Genomic DNA, 23,154 nt, shown 5'->3' with positions numbered 1-23,154 from the left:
GTTATACAACTCCAAATGCAGCGATTCAAATTGGGTTGGATTCTAGACTTCAAGAGCTTTCCAACGAGTAGTCACTCGCCTAATTCCGACTTATAACGAAGGAGATATGGTGTTTTTAAGATACGGGATCGTGCAGTTTGACGAGCAGTTCGCCCGATCGGGCGGCCCATTGCCCGATCGGGCGACGACAACCCCTGGGCGCGGATTTTTGCTTTGTTTCCGGTTTTTTTCTTCTACTTTTGGGCAAGAATATAAATATAGCCCTTAGACATATTATTTGGGATCTTATTTTTCTAGTACCTTAGTTTATTGCTTAGTTTTTATTCTTTCTCTAAACTTTTGTTAATTATTTTTATTGTTGCTTTCAAGTTTCAAACTTTAAATTTCATCCTTCGTTCTTCAATTTGGTATTTATTATTTCTTTCATTCTTTATTCAATTTTAATTATGTTTTCATTAATCATGTTTGCTTTGTTTAAATTAAATATTTGTGAGTAGTTTATATTCTAGGGTTTTGGGAATCCATGAATTAATATGAAGGGATGATTGAATGTTGTTGATTGTTGGTATTGTGGTTAATTCCTATTGATTGATTTTATTTACTATGCAATTAGATTTGCGCAGGTCTAATTGTATTAGTCTAGCAATATCAAGTTAAGATTCGAGAGATGCAATTTGATGTTTAGGCTTGTGTCGATAGGTAGAACTGGGATTAATACGTAGCGAGAGCCCGTTAATTCTAAGTCTATGATTAGTATCGATTCGAGAGAGCATGCTAATATAATTAACTGTTCTATTTATTATTAATATTGTTTATCATCCCGGATTGTTGTTCATTGGTGAACCTATGCCCTAGACCTCTTAATATCTTATTTATTCCTCTTTTATTATTGTCTTAGTTTTAATATACAAATCAACCAACTTTCTTGTTTCCCAATAGTTTAGACCTTAGTTTTAATAGTAGAAAGAACGCTTGTTTCCCTGTGGATACGATCCTGACTTCCCTTGCTACCTTGTTAGTGGAATTAGGTTTATTTTGACTAGGTGATACGACTTTAGCCTGTCAGTCCCCTCAAACGAGCGCGCCGATGTCGCGCCGGCGAGCACGTCAGGTGGGGAGGAAGGTCACCTTCACCCCAGCGCAATCTTTCCACTTCAGCCGTGGCTGACCTTCCTCGCCGGGTGGTATGGACTGCACCAGCTTTGGACTGGTGGAAGGGGAATTCGCCGTGTACAGCTCCTTTCTGAAGCTTGGCATGAGATTCCCCCCTCACCCCTTTGTGGTGGAATTGCTGGACGGCTTCAACATTGCCCTGAACCAAATGTCCCCCAACTCTTGGGCTGGTGTGTTTGGCTATATCGCTCGTTGTGAGCTCGAAGGTATTACTCCCTCCTTCCCGGCGTTCCTAAGGATCGCCTCCATGTCCCAAGTTTCAAAAGCCGCCGCGGGTTGGCTAATTCTTACGTACAAGGGAGCTTATCGGACGGTGATGGGAAAGGCGTCCAAATGGCATCACTGGAGGAAAAAGTGGGTGGTTATCAAAATCACAAATTTGGAGATGTGCGAGCGGATGAGACGTTGGAACGTCAAGCCCAACTTGGTTGGAAAGGGCAGCTCTTTCCCTCCGGTCTCCGCCGCTCTCTGGGAACGGATCTCGTCTTTGTTCAAGGCCAAGCCGCTCATAGTTAAGGACAAGACGGCCTACATACCCGAGGGGTGGTTTCCTCATCTGGATCAACTGGGCGATCCCGTTTTCCTCTCGGCTGTGGGCTTGTGTCCGTATATGCCGAGAGGTAATGTACCTATACTTCAAATCTTTCACTGTTTCATCAAAACTATACTAATGTCTTTATTTGTTTTTTCAGACGAGGCCATGGATAAGCTAGACGATGCCTCCAAAGGCCAAGTGGATATGCCGTCCTGGCTGGCGAAGGTACTTGACGCCAGCACCTTTAAGGCTTGGCAGCGTCAGCAGGCGGCCGAGCAAGCCGTCCCAGAGTAGATGGCTCCCCCTCCTGCTGAGGAGAAGGTATTGATCAGGCCTTCCTATGTAATTCCCTTTATTGTTTGCAACTTATATGTTCTCATTTCTTCAGAAGGCGAGGAAGGCGGCCACGGATGCGACACCTTCTTCTAAGCGCAGGGCTGGCAGCACAGGGAAACCCGTCTTCAAGTCAACGGCTTTGAAGGCCCCTAAGGTGTTTGCCGTCCCCAAGGCTGCATCCACTTTTAGCTTTCAGAAAGCTGGAGAGACGGTCGATCCTCTTGCGGGGATTGCTGAAGCCGTCCGCCGGAATATTCCTCTGAAGGCGGCGGAAAGAGCTAGGAATTCCGGGGGTAAGTTTTACTCCAACATCGTAACCACCTGCCGTTCCTCGTCTAGCAGTTCTATAGTCTCTCCCAGGGATTCTAAGGCCGTTGTTTTTCCCATAGAAATTCCCGACCCTCAGAAAGACATTGATGTTGAATTGGATCAGAACCCTTCTTCAGGCGGGTTCAACTCTCATGACCGAAGGAGGATGATGACGTTGATGCGCAATGCCATTCCTCCCAAGTATGCTGAGACTCTTCCCGAGGCGGCCGAGAATATGCTTGCCGTTATGCAGTCCTCGGCACTGGATGTGAGTTTCATTATGCCTTTATTATTTACATATTCTTGTTTCTCTTGTGTTTTACTCTTGCTGTTTTGGGCAGATGTTCATTCTGCTGGACTCGCTGAAGAAGTGGCGCACTACTTTGGTGCACGAAGAGGCTCGACACCGTCTTCTGGCCAGTCAGTGTGGCGATCAGCATTTTGCTGCACTGGAGAAACTTCGTTTTGACAAGCGGGAGGAGATTGACGTTGTGACCAACGCCCTGGGTTCCCAAAATGCTGAGAACACGGCTCGTCTCTTGCAAATTGATCAGAACTTTTCTCAAATGGAGGACCTTTCCAAGAAAATTAAGGAGAAGGAAGCTGAGTTTTCTCGTCTTGAGACTCAGTTTAAGGAGTTGGAGGTCCAGCTGGAGGCGGCTCGCAAGGAGGTTGCTTCGTCAAAGAGTGTTCTCGACCAGTCGGCCATGCTAGGTGAGAAATCAACCCGAAGGGGCATAGAGCTTGCATGGAATGCCGAATTTTCTAGTGAACGTCCCTTCAGCTGGTTCGAGAAGTTCCTCACCTATCAGATTGAGGTGGAGAAGGCTCAGAAGGAAGGACGCACTCCTCCTGAGTTTGTTCCCAGCGAGGATGAGGAATGAGAGCTCCTAGGCGTCTTGTATTTATTTTGAGCTTGTTTTCGTGACGCCTTGCTTAGTGGCACTATGTGCATAATTTTTGTAATTATGACTAATTTTTGGAATGACATGGCGTCTTTTGAACGTTCTATTGCTTTTTAGCTTTTGTCATCTGTTTGTGATTGATTCTACGATTATATCTGACGCCTCAGAATTGAAACGTCAGATGCCTGCCTTGGTCTTTTTGCCAAGGTCTTTAGCTACTTTATATAGCTATTTTTAGAAATGTGTGACCCATGTGTTCTAGGTGATCAGCCTAGTGAGGGTGCTAATCTGGGTCACTTCTTAGGCCTTTAAACGACTAGTATTTATTTCTTGGGAGAACGTTAGTTTGCATTTCTCTAAGGAATTTGGTAACATATTTGTCATAAAGATTTCCCAACAAGGCCGGCTTGCGGGGAATTTTTCATTTAATGTTTAAAGCATGCTACATGGTGCGTCTAGGTTCTGGACGTCTTTACAAAACATATAATCAAGATAACATAAGTGTTAATCTAGAAAAAGTACTTCTTGAGGTTATCCGCATTCCATGTACGCAAGATCGGACGTCCCTGCATGTCTTGGATCCGGTATGTTCCGTCTCGGACCTCCTCGTAAATCTCATATGGTCCTTCCCAAGTAGGAGTGAGTTTCCCTTGTTCATTGGCGCGTCCGACGGCTTCCATTTTTCTAAGCACGAAATCTCCGACTTTTAGTATTCTTCTAGAAACCCTTTTGTTGTACTCCTTCGTCATCCGGAGTTTGTATAGCTGCTGTCGTAGAGCCGCGTTTCCTCTTGTTTCTGGTAAGAAATCCAAGGCCGCCTTCATCATTTCCCAATTGGCATCTTCATTAAACAACATGACGCGCAGAGTTGGTTCACACATTTCAATGGGTAGGACGGCTTCAGCCCCATAAGCTAACAAGAATGGTGTTTCTCCTGTGGAATTTTTTGTCGTGGTCCGTATAGACCATAAAACATTGGGTAACTCGTCGGCCCATAAGCCCTTTGCCTCATCAAGCTTCTTTTTCATCCCTTCAGAGATGATTTTGTTGAATGCTTCTACTTGTCCATTAGCTTGGGGGCGTCCTACTGATGCAAAACATGCTGTGATACCATGGTCAGCCAACCAATCTTCCAATTTGGGCGTCTTGAATTGTGGCCCATTGTCGAAGACAATAGACTGAGGCACGCCAAATCTTGTGATGATGTTTTTCCAGATGAATGCTCTCACATCTTGTGCCTTAGTGTTTTTTAAAGCTTCAGCTTATACCCATTTAGTGAAATAGTCGACGGCAACTATTACATAACGCAATCCTCCTGGTGCCGTCGTATAGGGACCTAATAAGTCCATCCCCCATTTGGCAAATGGTATAGGGCTGGTGATTGGCGTCAGTTTCTGCGCCGACCGTCGAATTAGGTGAGCAAATCGTTGGCATTTATCACACCGCTTGACCAAGTTGAGAGCGTCTTCTTTGAGAGTGGGCCAATAGTATCCGTTCTTAGGGCTTTTTCTGCCAGGGCCCTCCCTCCTATGTAAGAGCTGCATAATCCCTGATGAAGATCTTCCAGTACTTCATGCCCCTTCTCGGGGGTTACGCAGCGAAGAAGAGGCCGTGAGAAGGCTTTTTTGTATAGAGTCCCGTTCCATATCTCGAACCAGGTGCATTTCGTTTGTAATCTTTCTGCCTGCTTGGGATCATCAGGGAGTACTCCATTCATTTTGAAGTTGACAATATCATCCATCCAGGTGGCTGTTCGGTCTAAGATGTCTGTTCTCGAGGCGTCAATGCTTTTGAATTGTTTTACCTCCCAGAATACATGGCGTGGCGTGTCGCAGGATGCTGAGCTTGCCAGCTTGGATAGAGCGTCTGCCTTGTTGTTTTCAGATCGGGGTATATGTTGTATTTCAAAGTTAGACAGCTGCTGAACTTCTTGACGGACCTTTTCCAGATATTTTATCATGGCGTCATCCTTGGCCTCATATTCTCCTTTTACTTGACTGACGATTAACTGTGAGTCAGATAAAACCAGGACGTCTGCCGCCCCCGCTGCTTTTCTCATCTGAATTCCACATATCAGGGCTTCGTATTCAGCTTCGTTGTTTGACGCCTGAAAGTTAAAACGCATTGCATATTCATAGATATCCCCTTCTGGTGATTCACAGATAATGCCGGCTCCCGACCCATTTTGGGTGGCAGAGCTGTCCACATGAACTATCCACTGGGTTTTCTCATTCCTCAAATAGGTTGGCTTGGTCAGTTCCGCAATGAAGTCAGCAAATGCCTGTCCCTTTATTGCCTTCCGCGGCTCATACGAAATATCAAACGCGTTAAGCTCAATTGCCCAGTTGAGCATTCTTCCGGACGCTTCTAAATTGGTGAACGACCGCTTTAGCGGTTGATCCGTGTAGACTATCAGTCGATGAGCCAGGAAATATGGATGAAGCTTCTTACTAGCCAAGAACAGAGCGAAGCCAAACTTTTCAACTGTTGAATATTTGAGTTCAGCATTCTGCAACATGTGGCTGACAAAGTAGACAGGTAGTTGCGTCCCATCCCTTTCTGTAAGCAAAATGGTACTTAGTGCGTAATCTGAGATGGCGAGGTACAGATACAAGACTTCTCCTAAGAGAGGGCTGACCAGTCGTGGCAAAGTATGCAGATGTTCTTTTAGACGAAGGAAGGCGGCCTCTGCCTGCGACGTCCACTCAAACTGGGTGCCCTTTTTGATGGTACTGAAAAAGTAATGACACTTATCTCCAGCTCTAGATAAAAATCGCCCCAAGGCGGCAAGACATCCAGTTAGGCGTTGCACATCTTTGACCGTCCTTGGCGACGTCATATTGATGACCGCCTGCACCTTGTCCGGATTTGCTTCAATGCCCCTTTCTTCAATCAAGAAGCCAAGGAACTTGCCAGAGGATACCCCGAATATGCACTTCTTGGGATTGAGTCTCATTTGGTATGTCCTGAGGGTCTCAAAGGTTTCTCTCAAATCGTCGAGGTGATCCATCTTTTGTTTGCTTTTTACAATCATATCGTCGATATAGGCTTCTATATTCCTCCCCAGCTGCTTCGCGAAAACCGTGTTCACCAACCGTTGGAAGGTGGCTGGGTTATTTTTTAAACCGAACGGCATTACTTTGTAGCAGTATAATCCTTGTTCCGTGACAAATGACGTCTTCTCTTGATCTTCGGGCCACAATGGGATCTGGTGAAATCCCGAGTAGGCGTCCATGAAGCTCATCATGGCATGTCCGGCCGTTGAGTCGACGAGTCGGTCTATCTTTGACAGTGGGAAACTGTCCTTGGGGCAAGCTTTGTTGAGATCGGTGTAATCAACACACATCCTCCATGTCCCATTGGGCTTGGGTACCAGTACTACGTTAGCTACCCAGTCTGGGTACTGACACGGACGTATGAAGCTTGCATCCATTAGTTTTTTAACCTCGGCAGCGGCGGCCAAATTTCTTGCTTCTCCATGATTCCTCTTCTTTTGGCGCACTGGCTTTATGGCGCTATCCACATTTAGCTTATGCACGGCTACCGCCGAATCAATGCTTGGCATCTCCTCTACCGCGAAGGCAAATATTTCCTTGTATTCTCGGAGCAGTTGCACTAATGCTGCTGACATGGGATCATCAGGGTGAATCCCAATGGGGACCGTTCGAGACGGATCTGCTAAGTCCAGAATTATCGCATAGTGTGCTCCCACTGGCTCGGGTCGTCTTTCTGCATTGTGCTCCGTTGGTGTCTCCCGGGTTTTACGACGGCTTGCCAGAGGTTTAGCTTTCTCTTTTCCCTTTGGAGAGGCTCCCCAGGCCGTTGGCTCCAATGTCGATAAGTAACAATCCCTGGCCAACTGTTGATTTCCATAGAGGGACCCAACGCGTCCGTTACTTCCTACGAATTTGACCAGTAGTAAATGAGGAACGATCACAGCTCTTAGGTCATTGAGTGCTGGATGGCCGAGTATGATGTTGAATGTGGTGAGGTTTGCTACAATTATAGACCGGATGACACCTTCTTTGGTCACTCGGGGACTCCAATAGAGGCCGGGAGTAAGATGGAGCCAATTGGACGAACGATGCTCCCTCCGAATCCTACCAAGGGCCCGTACACTTTCTCTATGGCTTCAGGATCGTGTTTTAATTTCCGCAGACATTGCAGACTGATTATGTCGGACGAGCTCCCCGTGTCCACCAGTACTCTCTTCACCTTGAGGTTAGCCACCTTAATCTCTATAACCAGAGGGTCATCATCATATGGTGTTGCCGCCCTTCTGTAATCGTCTTTGGAAATTTCTACAGAGGGCAGATTCATCTGTGTTGGGCGAAGATAAGATGGACCTTTTTGCCGTCCTTCCTTACATGGTTCTCCTGCAGCTATCCCCCTGATATTATCATAACTCTTTCGTCTGAATACTTCTTACAGGTGGGGCTCATTTCTTTGTCCGCGTCCTTTAAATGGATGTACTGGCGGAGGTGTCCTTCAGCCGCGTGATCACTTAATATCTTCCTCAACATCCGACAATTTTGGGTGACATGTCCTTCGTCGTTGTGGAAAGCACAGAAAGGGGCCTGTTGGTGGTCAGTCGTCGGGGGGACGGTTCTATTCCAAGACTTGGTCCCTCAGCAAGGAGGATGTTTTCAAGAGCCGTGTTGAACATAAAGGAGCCCCTAGAGGACGACCTCCTTCGCCTTCTTTTCTCCTTAGTGCCGTGGCCATTCTTTCTCAGGATGACGCTCTCATGCTGTCTTCTAGGAGTCTTTAGAGAGTAATGGCCCTGGGCCTCATTATTCTTCTGTGAAGTTCGTCTCGTCCATCTTCCTGGACGTTCCTCTTTTACATGCCGACTCTCTTTCTCCAGGTGCGTCCTTTCATAGGTGAGTCGGGATCTTCTGACAAAGACTCTACCATCCTGCCATTATCGTGCTTAGGATTGACTTCGTGAGCGCCATTCAACAAGTGCTGCACAGAACTTGCGGCAGCAGGCCGGCTAGCTGCCGCGTCACAATGAGTGTCGGACCCATCTTTAGACACCCCTCCTCTGACTGGGAGTCCCATTTTGTCCTCGGATTTTCCGCACTCAAATTGAAGTTCAGCCATGACACTGTACCTCCCCACAGACGGCGCCAAATGTTGTGGGTGTTAGGTTATGATACATATGACAATTCATAAATCATGCGGAAAAACCATTTAGCCAGGAATACATATTATTTACACATAATCATATAGCATAGTTTAGATGCATACTCTTTGTTGCGTGCCTTCCCTAGCTGCGCCCGAACCGAACAAGAACAAGTCTTTAGGACTCCAAGTGTCGTCCCTCCGTAGATAGTCCACAGCACGTCCGGATCCGCCTTAAGATTGACCAACTAGAATCGCCCTTAAGGTACTACTTATTTTCGGCTAAATAGGCAAGAGTTATGGCTGATTTTTCTGCTTAAAAATCCTAGTTTTGAATACTTGAAAACTTGTATATAAATTTATGACCCTAGGCATATATTTATAGAACCTTGGAAAGGATTTCGAATCCTGTTAGAATACTAATTAATTAATTAGAATCCTATTAGAACTCTAAATAATTAATTTAATCTTTAGGATTAGGATTTAATCTATGCACGAATTCCAATAGCTTTTAGGATTCGTATAGCACGTACACACGCACCGCACGAGCATCGCACGCCCATGCGCAAGCCTTGCGGCCCACGCTGTGCGCACGGCGCACAGGCCCACTGCCCGCAGCCGATTCCGATAATATTTCCGATTCTGACAATATTTCCGTTTCCGGCAATATTTCCGATTCCGGCAATATTTCCATTTCCGATAATATTTTCCGATACGTACCATGTTTCCGTTTCCGGCAACATCTACGACTTGGATAATATTTATATTTCCGATACGATCCATATTTCCGTTTCCGGCAATATCATCGTTTCCGGAGTATTCATTTCTTCCCTGTGACGATCTCAGCTCCCACTGAAACCAAGATCCGTCGATTCCGAATATCCATAGATGGAGTATTTAATGCCATTAAATACTTGATCCGTTTACGTACTATTTGTGTGACCCTACGGGTTCAGTCAAGAGTAAGCTGTGGATTAATATCATTAATTCCACTTGAACTGAAGCGGCCTCTAGCTAGGCATTCAGCTCACTTGATCTCACTGAATTATTAACTTGTTAATTAATACTGAACCGCATTTATTAGACTTAACATAGAATGCATACTTGGACCAAGGGCATTATTTCCTTCAGTCTCCCACTTGTCCTTAGGGACAAGTGTGCATTTCCTAATTCCTTTGTCGCTCGATGCTTGCTCTTGAACATAAGGTAAGAGTTGTCATCCTTATTATGTCCAGAGGTGTTCCTCGGTTTCAGAGTTCAACTGATCAAATAAACAGATAATCATAGCCTATGATTCATCCGAGCACGGCCATGCATTTCACAGTTTCTAGCTCTCCGAGTGGCCTTGTACAACTTTTAAGCATCTCATCCCGATTTATGGGAGGACAATCCCAATCTTGTGATCTTGAGATTAGACTTCGTTTGATAGGTGATTACCTGAGCGTTGCCTTTATAGCCTCCTTTTACGGTGCGACGGTTGGTCAACGTCAAAGCAACCAGTTCTCAAACAAGTAATCTCAAATCACTCAGGTATTGAGGATTTAGTGTCTAATAATTTTAATGAAATTTACTTATGACAGATTTTCATCTCTTACAGTAAAGTTTCATAGGTCTTGTCCGATACTAGTCTTCCCAAAGTAAGTATCTATGCAAATGATTATGACATTGCCATGTCCACATAGTTCAAGAAACAGAACTACTAGTCATCTTGCATTCTAATCGTCTATCGTTTTCTATGCGTCCAATTTTATAGAAAACTCCGACCAGGGACCTTTTTCAACCTTTGACATTCAAGTTCACTTGATAGACATTTCTTAGTCACAGGACTGGTCCTGACAGTCTATCTTGAATATATCGTCAAATTTGAAGGGACTCATCATTTAATACTAAACCAAGATTAAATGGAATATGAAAATACATTTCATATATGATAAATGTTCAACCCCAATGTTTTATAACCATGGGCCTCAAACCCATCTTCTAAAACAATTCATGGAATTCAAAGCTATGCTTGATTTCCAGTGCTACAACGTGAGTGTTGCTTCTCACTTGTTGCATAGGTTTAGTTATCATGCTTTGCCAATCTTAATATCCTTTTCATCGAATGTTTTTTGAGATATGATGATAAGATCTTTTCGAGTTTGTTTATTATGTGATCTAGTCTTTCTTACTTCGATGGTGGTTTTACTCATTTTGCAATGAAGAACCATCAAGTTAGCAGACGTTTTTCTTGCTTCAAGAGTGGTTCTTCGCATTTTTCAATGAAGAACCATCAAGCCAGCAGATAGGTGATCTACCCAAGTTCAGTGAAGAACTTTAAACAACCCTGTTTTATTGCTTCTTAGGCAATAATCACTTTTACTTCAACTGTATAGGTTGCTAGTGATGCTTTGTTTGGATTTACCTATCCAAGCAGTTCATAGATATGTGGAAGACTCTCCAACTATATCTTAGAACATAGAAATTATTATTTTAATTTCCCACGCAACAACTCATGGTCTCCAATCCATGTTGCTATTTCAAAACACGATGCTCTATAGCTCGTCCTTATCAATGGTTAACTCCAAAGGGTCTTGCTTGATCCTTTGCCAGTGTTTATGCGTGTAGCATCAATATTTAGCATATCTTTATTTCCTTGAATCAAGAACTATTCTCATGTACCTTTTCAAGTACCATAAGTGTTCTTGTTCTCAATCTAGTTGATCTTTACTTAGATCAATAGAGATTGGTATATGTTCGTCATGGCTAAAGTCATACGATACGTTTTTGGCGATCCTCATATTATATTATATACATGATAAATTCTTTTGCAGAATAATTCCCAATTGAATTCTATTCATGTAACTTTAGCTCATTCAGTTATAATAGATACTGAATCCAACTAAATTCTTTGACATATAATATAGGTGAAGAATCTCATTAGATTCTTTGATGTTTAACTTAGTAAATGCTTATACATAGTTCAAACATTCATTACTTAGATTTATTCACATGGGTCGAATATCTCCAATGGAGTATTTCGTGTTTGATTTAGTAAATGCCATTACTTAATCCAAAACAATATTCTAAGATCTTTGTAAATGGATCTTAGTACCCAGTATGTACTAAGTTTCGCCTTGGTCCGTCATTGATGAATAATTTCAAATCTAAGTCATTAGTATTTGAATGTTATTTCACAATAGAGAGATATGTGTGTAATACACATAGGACCAATTAAGTTTTATGTACTCCCACTAAACTTCTTATATATCTATAAGAATCATGTATATTTTATGAAACTAAAATGCTTATTAGCTTCACTTAAAATACAGTTCCAATTCCCAATTGCTTGCTTAAATCTGTACTTAGATTTTATAAACCAGCTTTTCTTTTCAAGCATTTATTTGGATCCACAAATCCTATGACATACCATGTACATACTATCTAATGGAAGAATCGCATAGCTTCAATGACCTGAACTCCAAGTTTCTTCACTATCTAATAGAAGAATCTCATAGTTCCAGTGACTTTAACTCTATGCCTACTAGGGTATAGAACATCAAACAATAGAATATCAATAGCCACTTGAAAGTCCTTTGAATATTCTGTTCTCCTTGAAGCACTTGTAAAGTCTTCTAAGAGATGTCTATTCTTTAAAGCCACTTCTAAAGTCCTTAAAGAATAAGTTCGGATTTTCTGAAGCACTTCGAAAAGCCTCCGGAATGTCCGTTTATGTTTGTTGTTCGCCTCGAAGACTATCGAGGTCTATTTTCTCCCACTTGTCATTTTGGAAACGAATCTCCAAAAGGACATTATTTCGAGCAAACAAACATTATGTTCTCAAAATTCGTGGTAGAAACAATACCCTTGTGTCTCATTTGAATAAATCACAATGAAACATATATCTATACTTGGGCCTTAGTTTGTTGAATAACAAACACTAAGCTCCCACTGAGTTTAGGAACTCTTTAGATATGTTATGAAAAGATATTCTGAAATTACTTTTCAATAGCTTTGACGAATTTGGTTTAGTTTGGTGGTAGTTGAGCATTTTGTTTTAGAAATTATAGGAAAAGTCTTTATGATTCATCATTGATCGAATCAAGTACTAATTGACTTCGATCATTCCAACTAAGATATGCCATATCTTATGGACCTAGATTGTGAAATTACAACACACAATCATTGATGATCATATTTGGTCTCAAGTAATCATCAACATGATCTAACCTAGATCTTTATGATTTCTTGCCAAGTGGATTTTATACTTCTGAATCTTTGAACTAGCCAAATAGATTCAACTTATATCACATTTGAGTAAATAAACCTATATTCACTCAAATCCATGTGAAATAATAAAGTGATAAAATCTTTCTTTACCTTTGAACTCTATTGTCTAGGCGTTCTAACAATAGTTCATATCTTTTGTTACTTTCAACAAGTAAGACTTGTTGTCTTAAAATGATCTAGAAATCAATCAACTTTCAAAAGTCCATCAAAATAGAGCTTTTGAATGTTAACTTGTTGATATGGTCTAAGCAACAATGCCAAAGATTAGTGGAACTCAAATCAAGGGGTTGATTTGAACCTAGTAAAGTTCTTTAAAGAGTTGTTTGTTTTAATCAAGCATATTGACTCAACCTGTAATTGACCATTTCTTTCAAATAAACAAACAAACATTGTTTTTGTTTTTCTTGAATGTGAGTCTTTCTGTGTTTGGAAACAGAAATTTAGGTATGTTGATTATGGAACAAAATAGCCATTAAGTTCCAGCCTTTGAAAGGACTTAAAACAAACTAGATGACCCTACAACTAATGTAGCATTGCCATGCTTCATTTCCCACTTGTAGGTCATTAGTGTATCCTAGCTTCCATTGTTTGAGTTATTACCGAAGTAAGAACCTCAAGCGGTATATGATACCAAGGAAGTTTGATTGCTAGGTCACTTCTCTTTAAACATAAACTTATAGGTAGAAACGGAATCGTAAATTCCTTTCATTTGTTCCTTTGTTTTCCTATTTCTTGTACCCTTTCTTATAGCCTTAAGAATTGAATTCTCTAGTGTTGACTTTTATATTTTGTTAGACATGTCCAATGTCACTCCAACAAGGTTCTTTCCATTTAATTTATGTTGAATATTCTGTTTCAACTAGATGATCTTACCAGAAGCTTCTAAAGTTCTCTAAGCATCGATCTAATCTAATGTCTAGGGACTAGACTCATTCGAGAATTAAATGGACAAAAGATATTAGGTTGTTAACCATTGGTAAAGCTGAGCGTTTAAGCTCAATGCTTTATGATCTCAAAACTACAGTGTATTTTGAATTCACAAGCACCAAATGGTTTGCCATTCGATTTTGATATTCGAAAACAACCATAAAAGTCGCTAAAAGAAACGTACATTTTAAATTGCTCATTTTCTCTCATTTCCGTGAATCGTTCTTGGATTCACTACCAATCGAAGAAATTTACTGCTACCTTTCTAAAAGGATTTATTGCAGTGCAAGATATTTAATTAAAACATAATTGAAGCATGCAAAGTCTAAACATTTATCATGAGTAATAACTTGAAAAGCAATCATGCAATTTAAACAAGTTATTAGCATTTTATTCGAATTTATTGTTCCGGCAGGTGTGAATAAAATGATTCCAAGATCCTAAAATCATTGAAGAACTAAGCACAGTTTGTCGACTTAATCCTAAAACATCTTAGGTAAGCAAAAGCCTTTTGCTAATAGTCTAGAAACTATTCTTGGTTGATAGGTACGTCTAAGAACTTATTAGGTAAACCTATCGATTTTGCCACGACATAAAAGGACTCCTTACTTATATCGTTGAGTTTCACCAAAACTAACATGTACTCACAATTATTTGTGTACCTTGCCCCTTTAGGACCAATAAGTAACACCTCGCTGAGCGAAAACTATTACTACATTGATGTAAAGGATATCCAAGCAAGTGTATATTTTGGCATGGCACCTTATAACTCAATTTTTAAGTTTGGAACTTAAGGCTCTTACTATGTTGGTTAGATTTTAAGTGAACTAAAATCCTTAATCATGCAACATAATCAAGCTCTTGATCTCATGCATTTTAAGACATATTTAAAAGCAATAAATAACTTAAAACATGCATAAGATAAATGTGATCTAGTATGGCCCGACTTCATCTTGAAGCTTTAACTTCAAAGTCCGTCTTGAAAATCTCCGTGGGAGGCACCATTTTCTTCAAATAGGATAAGCTATAATTAAAACTAATTACAACTATTTGATGGTACGCAGACCATATTTGAATTGAAAAACGACTTTGGTACTTTAGACCAATTACATTCAAATTAATGGTGCGCAGACCATATTTTCTATCCTATTTGGGCCATACTAGTCACCTCATAACCTGCAAAACAGTACATATAAAATATATACCATTCACCCATTCATTATCATGAATGGCCCACATAGCTGGTTAGTAAAACACATTATGCATCACGTAAACATTTGCAGCAATTAATCAAGGGCACCAATAATCTACCAATTATTCAGTCCTTATTAATTCTAATCAAGTTGTTTTAACCTTAAGGATTTGTAGACCTAATCAAGAGTTTATGACTAAAAGGGCTCCCACTTAAACCAATAAATTCATATGCTTTACTAATTTTAAACATAAAAATGTATTTCTAGTCTAACCGGAAACATACAAATTTAATTAAAATTTAAAGCTCATATAAATTTATAATTGAATCCAAAAAGTTTAATTTAATTTCAGTCGTATTTAAATTAATTCATGATTTTAATTTTAGTAAAATAATTAGAATAAATAAAATTTATTATAATTACAATATTCAAAATTAAAATCCAAGAAAATAATTTAAATTATTAATTTTAAAATTAATTAAAATTACGTAAACTGAAAATTTCAAATTAAACATTCAAAACGATCTAATCGCAACGCAAACACCCTACGCATCGCACGCCCATGGGCCACACGCACACAGCCATCGCTGGCCATGTGCGCGCAGCCCATGCGCTCGTCGCATAGCTGCTGCATTTTCCCATCGCAAGCCATCGCACAAGTGGTGCTCGCTGCGCGCGCGCCAGCGCTCGACGCACGCGAGCCATCGCTCGCTGTGCGCGCTCGCCAGCGCTTGCTGCGCGCGCTCCAGCGCTTGCTGCGCGCGCTCCAGCGCTTGCTGCGCGCGCTCCAGCGCTTGATGCACGCGAGCCATCGCTCGCTGTGCGCGAGCAATTGCGCGCTGCGCGCGATCAGCGCTGGGCGCAGCGCTCGTGGCACGCGAGCTTGCGCTCGCTGCGCGCGAGGCTGCGCGCGCTTGCGCGAGGTAGTGCGCGTTGTGGCGCAGCTCGCTTGCTGCCCACACGCGACTGCCATGCCTTGCCTTCGCCCATGACCATTCATCCATAGCTCGTGGCCCACGACACAAGGCAGGGCTGCTGCCTTGTGCTCGTGCACCATGCCCCTGCTCATTGCATTCGTGTCGCACGGGCGACGAGCTCCCTTGCTCGTCGTCGCATGCCCGCACTATACAACACCCCTTAAGGGTAACACGAAGCGTCCATTGCTTTGTGCGTGCAAGTTATATGAACGAATCGCATAAAAATTTAAAATTTATATTTAAAATTAATGACAAATTCATAAATTAATATTAATTTCACAATTTTAGGGCGAAAAATCGAAAATTTATTATTCAATTGATTTCCGATTATCATGGATTCAAGCCTAGGTCATAAAAATTTAAAATTTATCATAAATTTACAATTTTTATGGTGGTTTTTAATCATAGGTTTCTAATTAAATTATAATTAATTATGAAAATCAAATTAATTCTAAATTATTCTAATTTTCAACAAATTAATCATAATTACAAATTAGATTGCATAATTAACAAGGCTAGGCATTCAAACTTGTTAAACATATACAATAGGTCAATCAAAAATTCAAGATTTATCAACAAGAATCGCAAATATTTAATTTAACATTTTAAATTTACGAAATTTTGCATTCGAAAAACTAAAACCTTCGAAAAGTCATAGTTAGGCTTCGAATTTGAGAATTATGGGTTCGGCAGAAATAAAGTACTTTTGTCAAAATTTTAGAATGCCTTTTACATGCGGAATTGACACAAAAATCACTCGATTTGGATGAGTAACGAAGAAACTGCCGAAAAACTGCGTACGTATAATTAAATAAACGCAATTTGCAATTAATTAACAATTACGAAAATTAATCACCCCTTTTAATTCTTGCAAATTTGTAATATTTAACCATGTTCATGCAATTTAGATTATGAAAATAATAAGAGGCTCGTGATACCACTGTTAGGTTATGATACATATGACAATTCATAAATCATGCGGAAAAACCATTTAGCCAGGAATACATATTATTTACACATAATCATATAGCATAGTTTAGATGCATACTCTTTGTTGCGTGCCTTCCCTAGCTGCGCCCGAACCGAACAAGAACAAGTCTTTAGGACTCCAAGTGTCGTCCCTTCGTAGATAGTCCACAGCACGTCCGGATCCGCCTTAAGATTGACCAACTAGAATCGCCCTTAAGGTACTACTTATTTTCGGCTAAATAGGCAAGAGTTATGGCTGATTTTTCTGCTTAAAAATCCTAGTTTTGAATACTTGAAAACTTGTATATAAATTTATGACCCTAGGCATATATTTATAGAACCTTGGAAAGGATTTCGAATCCTGTTAGAATACTAATTAATTAATTAGAATCCTAGTAGAACTCTAAATAATTAATTTAATCTTTAGGATTAGGATTTAATCTATGCACGAATTCCAATAGCTTTTAGGATTCGTATAGCACGTACACACGCACCGCACGAGCATCGCACGCCCATGCGCAAGCCTTGCGGCCCACGCTGTGCGCACGGCGCACAGGCCCACTGCCCGCATCCCATTTGTGCGCGCGCGCCAGCCTTGGTTGGGACTGGCCTTGCGCTGGGCCTGGTCGAGGCATTGGCGTGTTGTTGGATGCGTGTGGCTTGCTGGGCGATGGCCTGGCTTCGTGCTGGGCCCTCGTCCGGCAGGCCTCGTCCGATGCTTATTCGTACGATACGCTTCCGATTAAATTCCCGGTTCCGGAATTCATTTCCGATACGAACAATATTTAACATTTCCGATTCCGGAATCAATTTTCGTTTCGAACAAATATTTAATATTTCCGTTTCCGGAATTATTTTCCGATTCCGATAATATTTCCGATTCTGACAATATTTCCGTTTCCGGCAATATTTCCGATTCCGGCAATATTTCCATTTCCGATAATATTTTTCGATACGTACCATGTTTCCGTTTCCGGCAACATCTACGACTTGGATAATATTTATATTTCCGATACGATCCATATTTCCGTTTCCGGCAATATCATCGTTTCCGGAGTATTCATTTCTTGCCTGTGACGATCTCAGCTCCCACTGAAACCAAGATCCGTCGATTCCGAATATCCATAGATGGAGTATTTAATGCCATTAAATACTTGATCCGTTTACGTACTATTTGTGTGACCCTACGGGTTCAGTCAAGAGTAAGCTGTGGATTAATATCATTAATTCCACTTGAACTGAAGCGGCCTCTAGCTAGGCATTCAGCTCACTTGATCTCACTGAATTATTAACTTGTTAATTAATACTGAACCGCATTTATTAGACTTAACATAGAATGCATACTTGGACCAAGGGCATTATTTCCTTCAGTGGGATCTTTTCCGGTGCTGACGTGGCACGCGTTCCTCGGAAGTATCAAGTATGACCTGGCACGAACTTCTGGCAACCTGCAAAACAAGAATATTCCCGTAGGAATATTCCCTCCGATGCTTAAGTAAGTATAAGCTAGAGAGATAAGTAACTTATAGAGAGAAGGCAGGGCACAGATAGTTTTAGGTTGGTGGGAATGAATTGATTGCCCTTACCTTGGGATCTGAGCTATTTATAGGGCTAGAGTTTCTTGGGAATTGATCCCTCAACCCTAGCTGTGGGATGCGTGCCCCTTGGGGATTTAGGACACATGTCATTTGGCCAACAATGATGAGCCTTTTACAAATTGGGCCTGGCTTCTTAGAGAAGGTGGGCCTTCCAAAATAAGGCTGTGCTCTTATTTCGTTTAGGTGCCATGGTTTGGGCCTACTTCCTAGGCTTGGGCCCAGCTGGCCTGTATTGGTCATTGTAGCTTCTTTGGGCCTTATAGTGGAGATAGTCAAGCCCACATCATCATGTATATTAAATTTCTACAAAAATATTTCTATAGTAAATATAATAAAATATTAACAAATAATATATATATTATGATATTATTCATATAATTATGCTAAAATTAAGGGTAAAAAACTAACTAAATACTACTCCCTCCGTTCCTAAATAAGTGTCACATTTCGGCTCGGGCACGGTAATTAATAAAATTGTAAAGTGTGTAAGAGTTAATGATTGAGAATGTTTTTTTGGAGAAAGGATAAAGTAGATAATTGTTTAATTGAATAAAGTACAAATAAAAGTGTATGTGCGGATTGAAAAGTGAAAAAGTGTAGAATATATAAGTAAAAGTAATTATGATTTATAGAAAAGTGGGAAAAATGTATGAAAAAGTTTGAAAAGTGTATGGAAAAGTGGGAAAAGTACATGTTCAAAAATAGAAATGTGACACTTATAAGGGAGCGTCAAAAATGAAAATGTGACACTTATTTAGGAACGGAGGGAATAGTATACTACCCAAACTACCAAAATCGTATATGTTTACTATTCTTATTTCTTCAATCAAGGATATATTAATATTCTTAAAGGTCAAAACCCTTAAGTTTATGTTTTATAATTTTTGAAAATAATATTTCTCTAGCTTATTAATATGATCGTTTAAATTCAATCTTGTTTGTTTATTAAAGCTCGTTTGTTAAAAGCTCTTTTATTAAGGCTCGTGTGCTAATGGCTCGACTCGACTCGAGCTTGAACTTAAACAAGCTACTCGTGAGCTAAGCTCGAACAACGAAAAACTTAAATAAGCCAAGCTCGAAAAAGAAAAATGAAAGCTCGGTTAAGCTCGGCTCGAGCTCGACCTCGAAAATTTCTTATCAAGCCTAGCTCGAACAGGCAAATACTCGGCTCGACTCGACTCGTTGACATTCCTAAAAATCTACAACCATATGACCGATTATTAATGATATAATTTTTCCCCTTCAAAAAAAAAAAAAAAAAAATTCAACCCATTCCTCTTTCCCCCACCTCCGTGATCTCTTTCTCTCCCATCCCGTGACTACATGAACAGTAAATCAAAAATTTTCTTCCACCAGTAATTCACTTATTCAGAGTCATTTCCCAATTTCCATTTCCCCCCCACTCAAAATCTGATCAATTACCAGCCACAAATCCCCATTCCCCATTAAATTAAATCAAATCAAACAAAATCAACCCATTTTCTCAATATCCTCTTATTCATATTCCATTATCATACCCTCCTAATTCTGGTAATTTTCTTACTAAATTACCCGATTCATTTAAAATTATGACCACCCCTTTTTTCCATACTCTTAACGGAAAATCTATAAATGCCAACCGGTTTTACCCTCATTTTAACAATAACAAAAAGAAACTTGTCTTCCTCATTCTTTCTATGGCTTCCTCTCTATTTTTCCTCCTCTTCTTTGCTCTCTCCTCCCTCTCCTTGGCGCACCACGGCCATCATTTCGCTGCCGCTGCGCCACCCCCTGCGGATGCAATCCACCAGGCCTGCCAGGCGACAAGTCTTCCTGATGTGTGTCAATCCATGTTATCGGGTCGGGCTGGTCCACAGGATCAGACCCCGGTTGGGATAATTAAGGCGGCTTTTCAAGTCTCGTCCCAGAATCTTAAGACGGGTCAGTCTATGGTCCAGCAAATTCTGTCCGACTCTGCCCATAATCCTAACCGCTCACGTGCCGCGCAGACGTGCCTTGAGGTTCTGGGGAATTCCCAGGTTCGGACCTCTGCGGCGGAGGATGCTTTGTCACGTGGGAAGCTAAAGGACGCACGTGCATGGACTAGCGCCGCCCTTTGTTACCAGTATGACTGCTGGTCAGGTAACAACAATTTTAAACGTTTAATTTAATTAATAATTTATTAAATTGGGTGTTAATACAACTATTAGACGAACATTGTAATTTAATGGTTTCGTAGGTCTGAAATACGTGAATGATTCGGCCTCCATAAACTCAACGATGTCGTTTTTCAACAACACTTTGATCGCATCCACCAGCAATGCGCTCAGCATGTTGCGCGCGATGGACGCACTAGGATCCAACTTGGCCTCATGGGCCCCACCCCGCACCGAGCGGGATGGGTTCTGGGAGCCTATCGCGGCGGGGACTGGCTCCGATGATAAAAAATTCGGGTCGCTGGCAAGTTCTTTTACGAAGGAGGACGTGACGGTTTGCAAGGGAGCAGGGTGTACTTACGGGAAGGTGCAGGATGCGGTGGACAAGGCGCCGGAGAATTTGGTAGGAGGGAAGAAATATGTGATTAAGATTAAGGAAGGGGTTTATGATGAGATAGTGAGGGTGCCGTTCAATAAAAAGAATTTGGTGTTTTTGGGAGATGGCATGGGAAAAACTGTCATTACTGGATCATTGAACGTTGGTATGCAGGGGATCACCACCTATAATACTGCTACTGTCGGTGAGTTTATTGTTCTATGTTTTTGAGGTTAAATTGATGATTTTATCTCTAATCAACTTGAAACCTTGAATTATGCATGCAGTACTATTGGTGTAATTTGGTCAAAAGTTGTTAATTGGGCTTCTGATTTGGCAATTATATCAGATTACAAATGTTATTAGGCTCTTTATTTCACCTTAAGTGCCTTTTGTCGGTTGGATATTGGATACTAGACCATCTATGTCATTTTATTTTGACCAAATCATGCAAAATTGTCATATGTCCTTGTGACACTTCGGACACGTTCCGATGTAGGACACTACTATAGTCTAAACTTGGACTGAATAATTGAACAATAGTCTAACATGAAATTTATAGTCAGTCATCTAAGAAGAGATATCATGACTGTTTAAGTAATTTGTCCATAACTCCATAAGAGTCGGGTACGCAATCGCTTGGCAAGTTCCACTTGATTGAGTTCAACTACCTTAGATTGGGCTGTGATACTAAATTTGATGTTGCTGGTGTCACTGTTCTGATGTGGATATTAATACATTGTCACTGGCCCGATTCCAATATACAAGCATGATAGCAGCAGGGAAACTTCACATGCCCTGTCCCTTAATATATCAATTCTGTCATAAATTAGAGTACGTAGCTAAGCACATGATCATAAATCATTGAGTACGACTACTCATTTACAATAGTCTAGGTTCTTGGATTGATTTTGATTGTTTGCAATTGCTTATTTCTGAAGCATAAATGGATATAGTTTCAGAAATTCAGAGGTTCGTCTAGCCATGTTCCTGATAATTAGATTGGAAATTTGAGTTGCTCCCATCACGTTTTCCCGACTTGTTTATTTATTATACTGTATTATGGTTTTGTGTTTGTTAGCTGCAAATGTTATATGAGTACGATGTTGTTCATTTGTAGCCCTTTTTCTTTAGAAATGGGAATGTATAAGTATAAACTAATTTGATCTTACTGCAGGTGTCCTTGGTGATGGATTCATGGCTAGTGGCCTTACGATTCAGAACACGGCAGGGCCTGAAGCCCATCAAGCTGTAGCTTTCCGATCAGACAGTGATTTCTCGTACATTGAAAACTGCGAGTTCCTTGGTAATCAGGACACTCTCTACGTCCACTCCCTCCGCCAGCTCTACAAATCATGCCATATTGAAGGAAATGTGGACTTTGTATTTGGCAATGCAGCTGCCATATTCCAGAACTGCACCATCCTAGTCCGTCCCCGCCAAATTAAACCAGAGAACGGTGAAACCAATGCTTTATCTGCCCATGGGAGAACAGACGCAGCCCAAACCACAGGGTTTGTCTTCTCGGGTTGCCTACTTAATGGAACAGATGAGTACATGAAACTGTACCACAGCAAACCTACCAAGCACAAGAACTACTTAGGGAGGCCATGGAAGATGTACTCTCGAACCGTTTACATCAACTGTATCATGGAAGATCTTATCATCCCTGATGGGTGGCTTCCATGGGACGGAGATTTTGCACTGTCTACTCTTTATTACGGGGAGTTTGGGAATACTGGTCCAGGTGCTGTTTTGACTAAGAGAGTCCCTTGGAGCAAACTAATTCCTGCTGAACACATCTCTACCTATTCTGCACAGAATTTTCTACAGGTTGATGAGTGGATCACGACAGCTTCTTGATTTTTGGGAGCTTGTAAATTGTTATATTGGAATATACTAGTTGTAGAGAAGAGATTGTAATGTCATCTTACCCTCAGTTGTTTGAAGGATGAAATATTACAGATTTTGGGTAAGATTAGTCCTTCACCTTCTGGCATTACTCTAGAGTCAGTCTTTCATTGCCTGTGTAGTAGTGTATACAATTTTTTTACGTCGGGAAAGATAAACGAAAAAAATTAACATATCGAAGTTGTGGATAACATATTGAAGATCTGATAGGCGGTTTTGCGCCTTTCATTAAACATCTATATAAATGATATGGTCATGGATGCTTATGGAGGTACGATAACTGTTCATTCCAGTTATATGTTTCTCATAAGCACGATCTGCAGATATATGTCCAGGATGATCGTAGGAATTCAAAGTGAAATTAGTGGACAACGGGTCTTGTTTCACTATGATTATTACTCTTTGGTATTGTTT

The 23,154-nt window shown here is 40.9% G+C and overlaps 1 protein-coding gene across 1 annotated transcript; it reads left to right on the top strand.

Moving 5' to 3' along the window:
* The first annotated feature begins 19,670 nt into the window (after positions 1-19,670).
* Positions 19,671-22,915, top strand: LOC110805170 (probable pectinesterase/pectinesterase inhibitor 51). Its single transcript, XM_022010774.2, has 3 exons — positions 19,671-20,439; positions 20,537-21,034; positions 22,007-22,915. Exons 1-3 carry the CDS (start codon positions 19,887-19,889, stop codon positions 22,690-22,692), a joined length of 1,737 nt encoding a protein of 578 aa, XP_021866466.2. The 5' UTR covers positions 19,671-19,886; the 3' UTR covers positions 22,693-22,915.
* Positions 22,916-23,154: the final 239 nt, after the last annotated feature.

Source organism: Spinacia oleracea, chromosome 6 (genome assembly GCF_020520425.1).
Source record: "Spinacia oleracea cultivar Varoflay chromosome 6, BTI_SOV_V1, whole genome shotgun sequence".
NCBI classification, from domain to species: domain Eukaryota; kingdom Viridiplantae; phylum Streptophyta; class Magnoliopsida; order Caryophyllales; family Amaranthaceae; genus Spinacia; species Spinacia oleracea.
The sequence above is the reverse complement of the archived record's forward strand: the minus strand, read 5'-3'. Positions and strand labels throughout refer to the sequence as shown.

Excerpts from the sequence above, each read along its gene's own strand:
- LOC110805170 (XM_022010774.2), top strand. The coding sequence starts at position 19,887 with ATGACCACCCCTTTTTTCCATACTCTTAACGGAAAATCTATAAATGCC. Across the intron at positions 20,440-20,536 it reads CCAGTATGACTGCTGGTCAG|GTCTGAAATACGTGAATGAT; the intron begins GTAACAACAATT and ends ATGGTTTCGTAG. Across the intron at positions 21,035-22,006 it reads CTATAATACTGCTACTGTCG|GTGTCCTTGGTGATGGATTC; the intron begins GTGAGTTTATTG and ends ATCTTACTGCAG.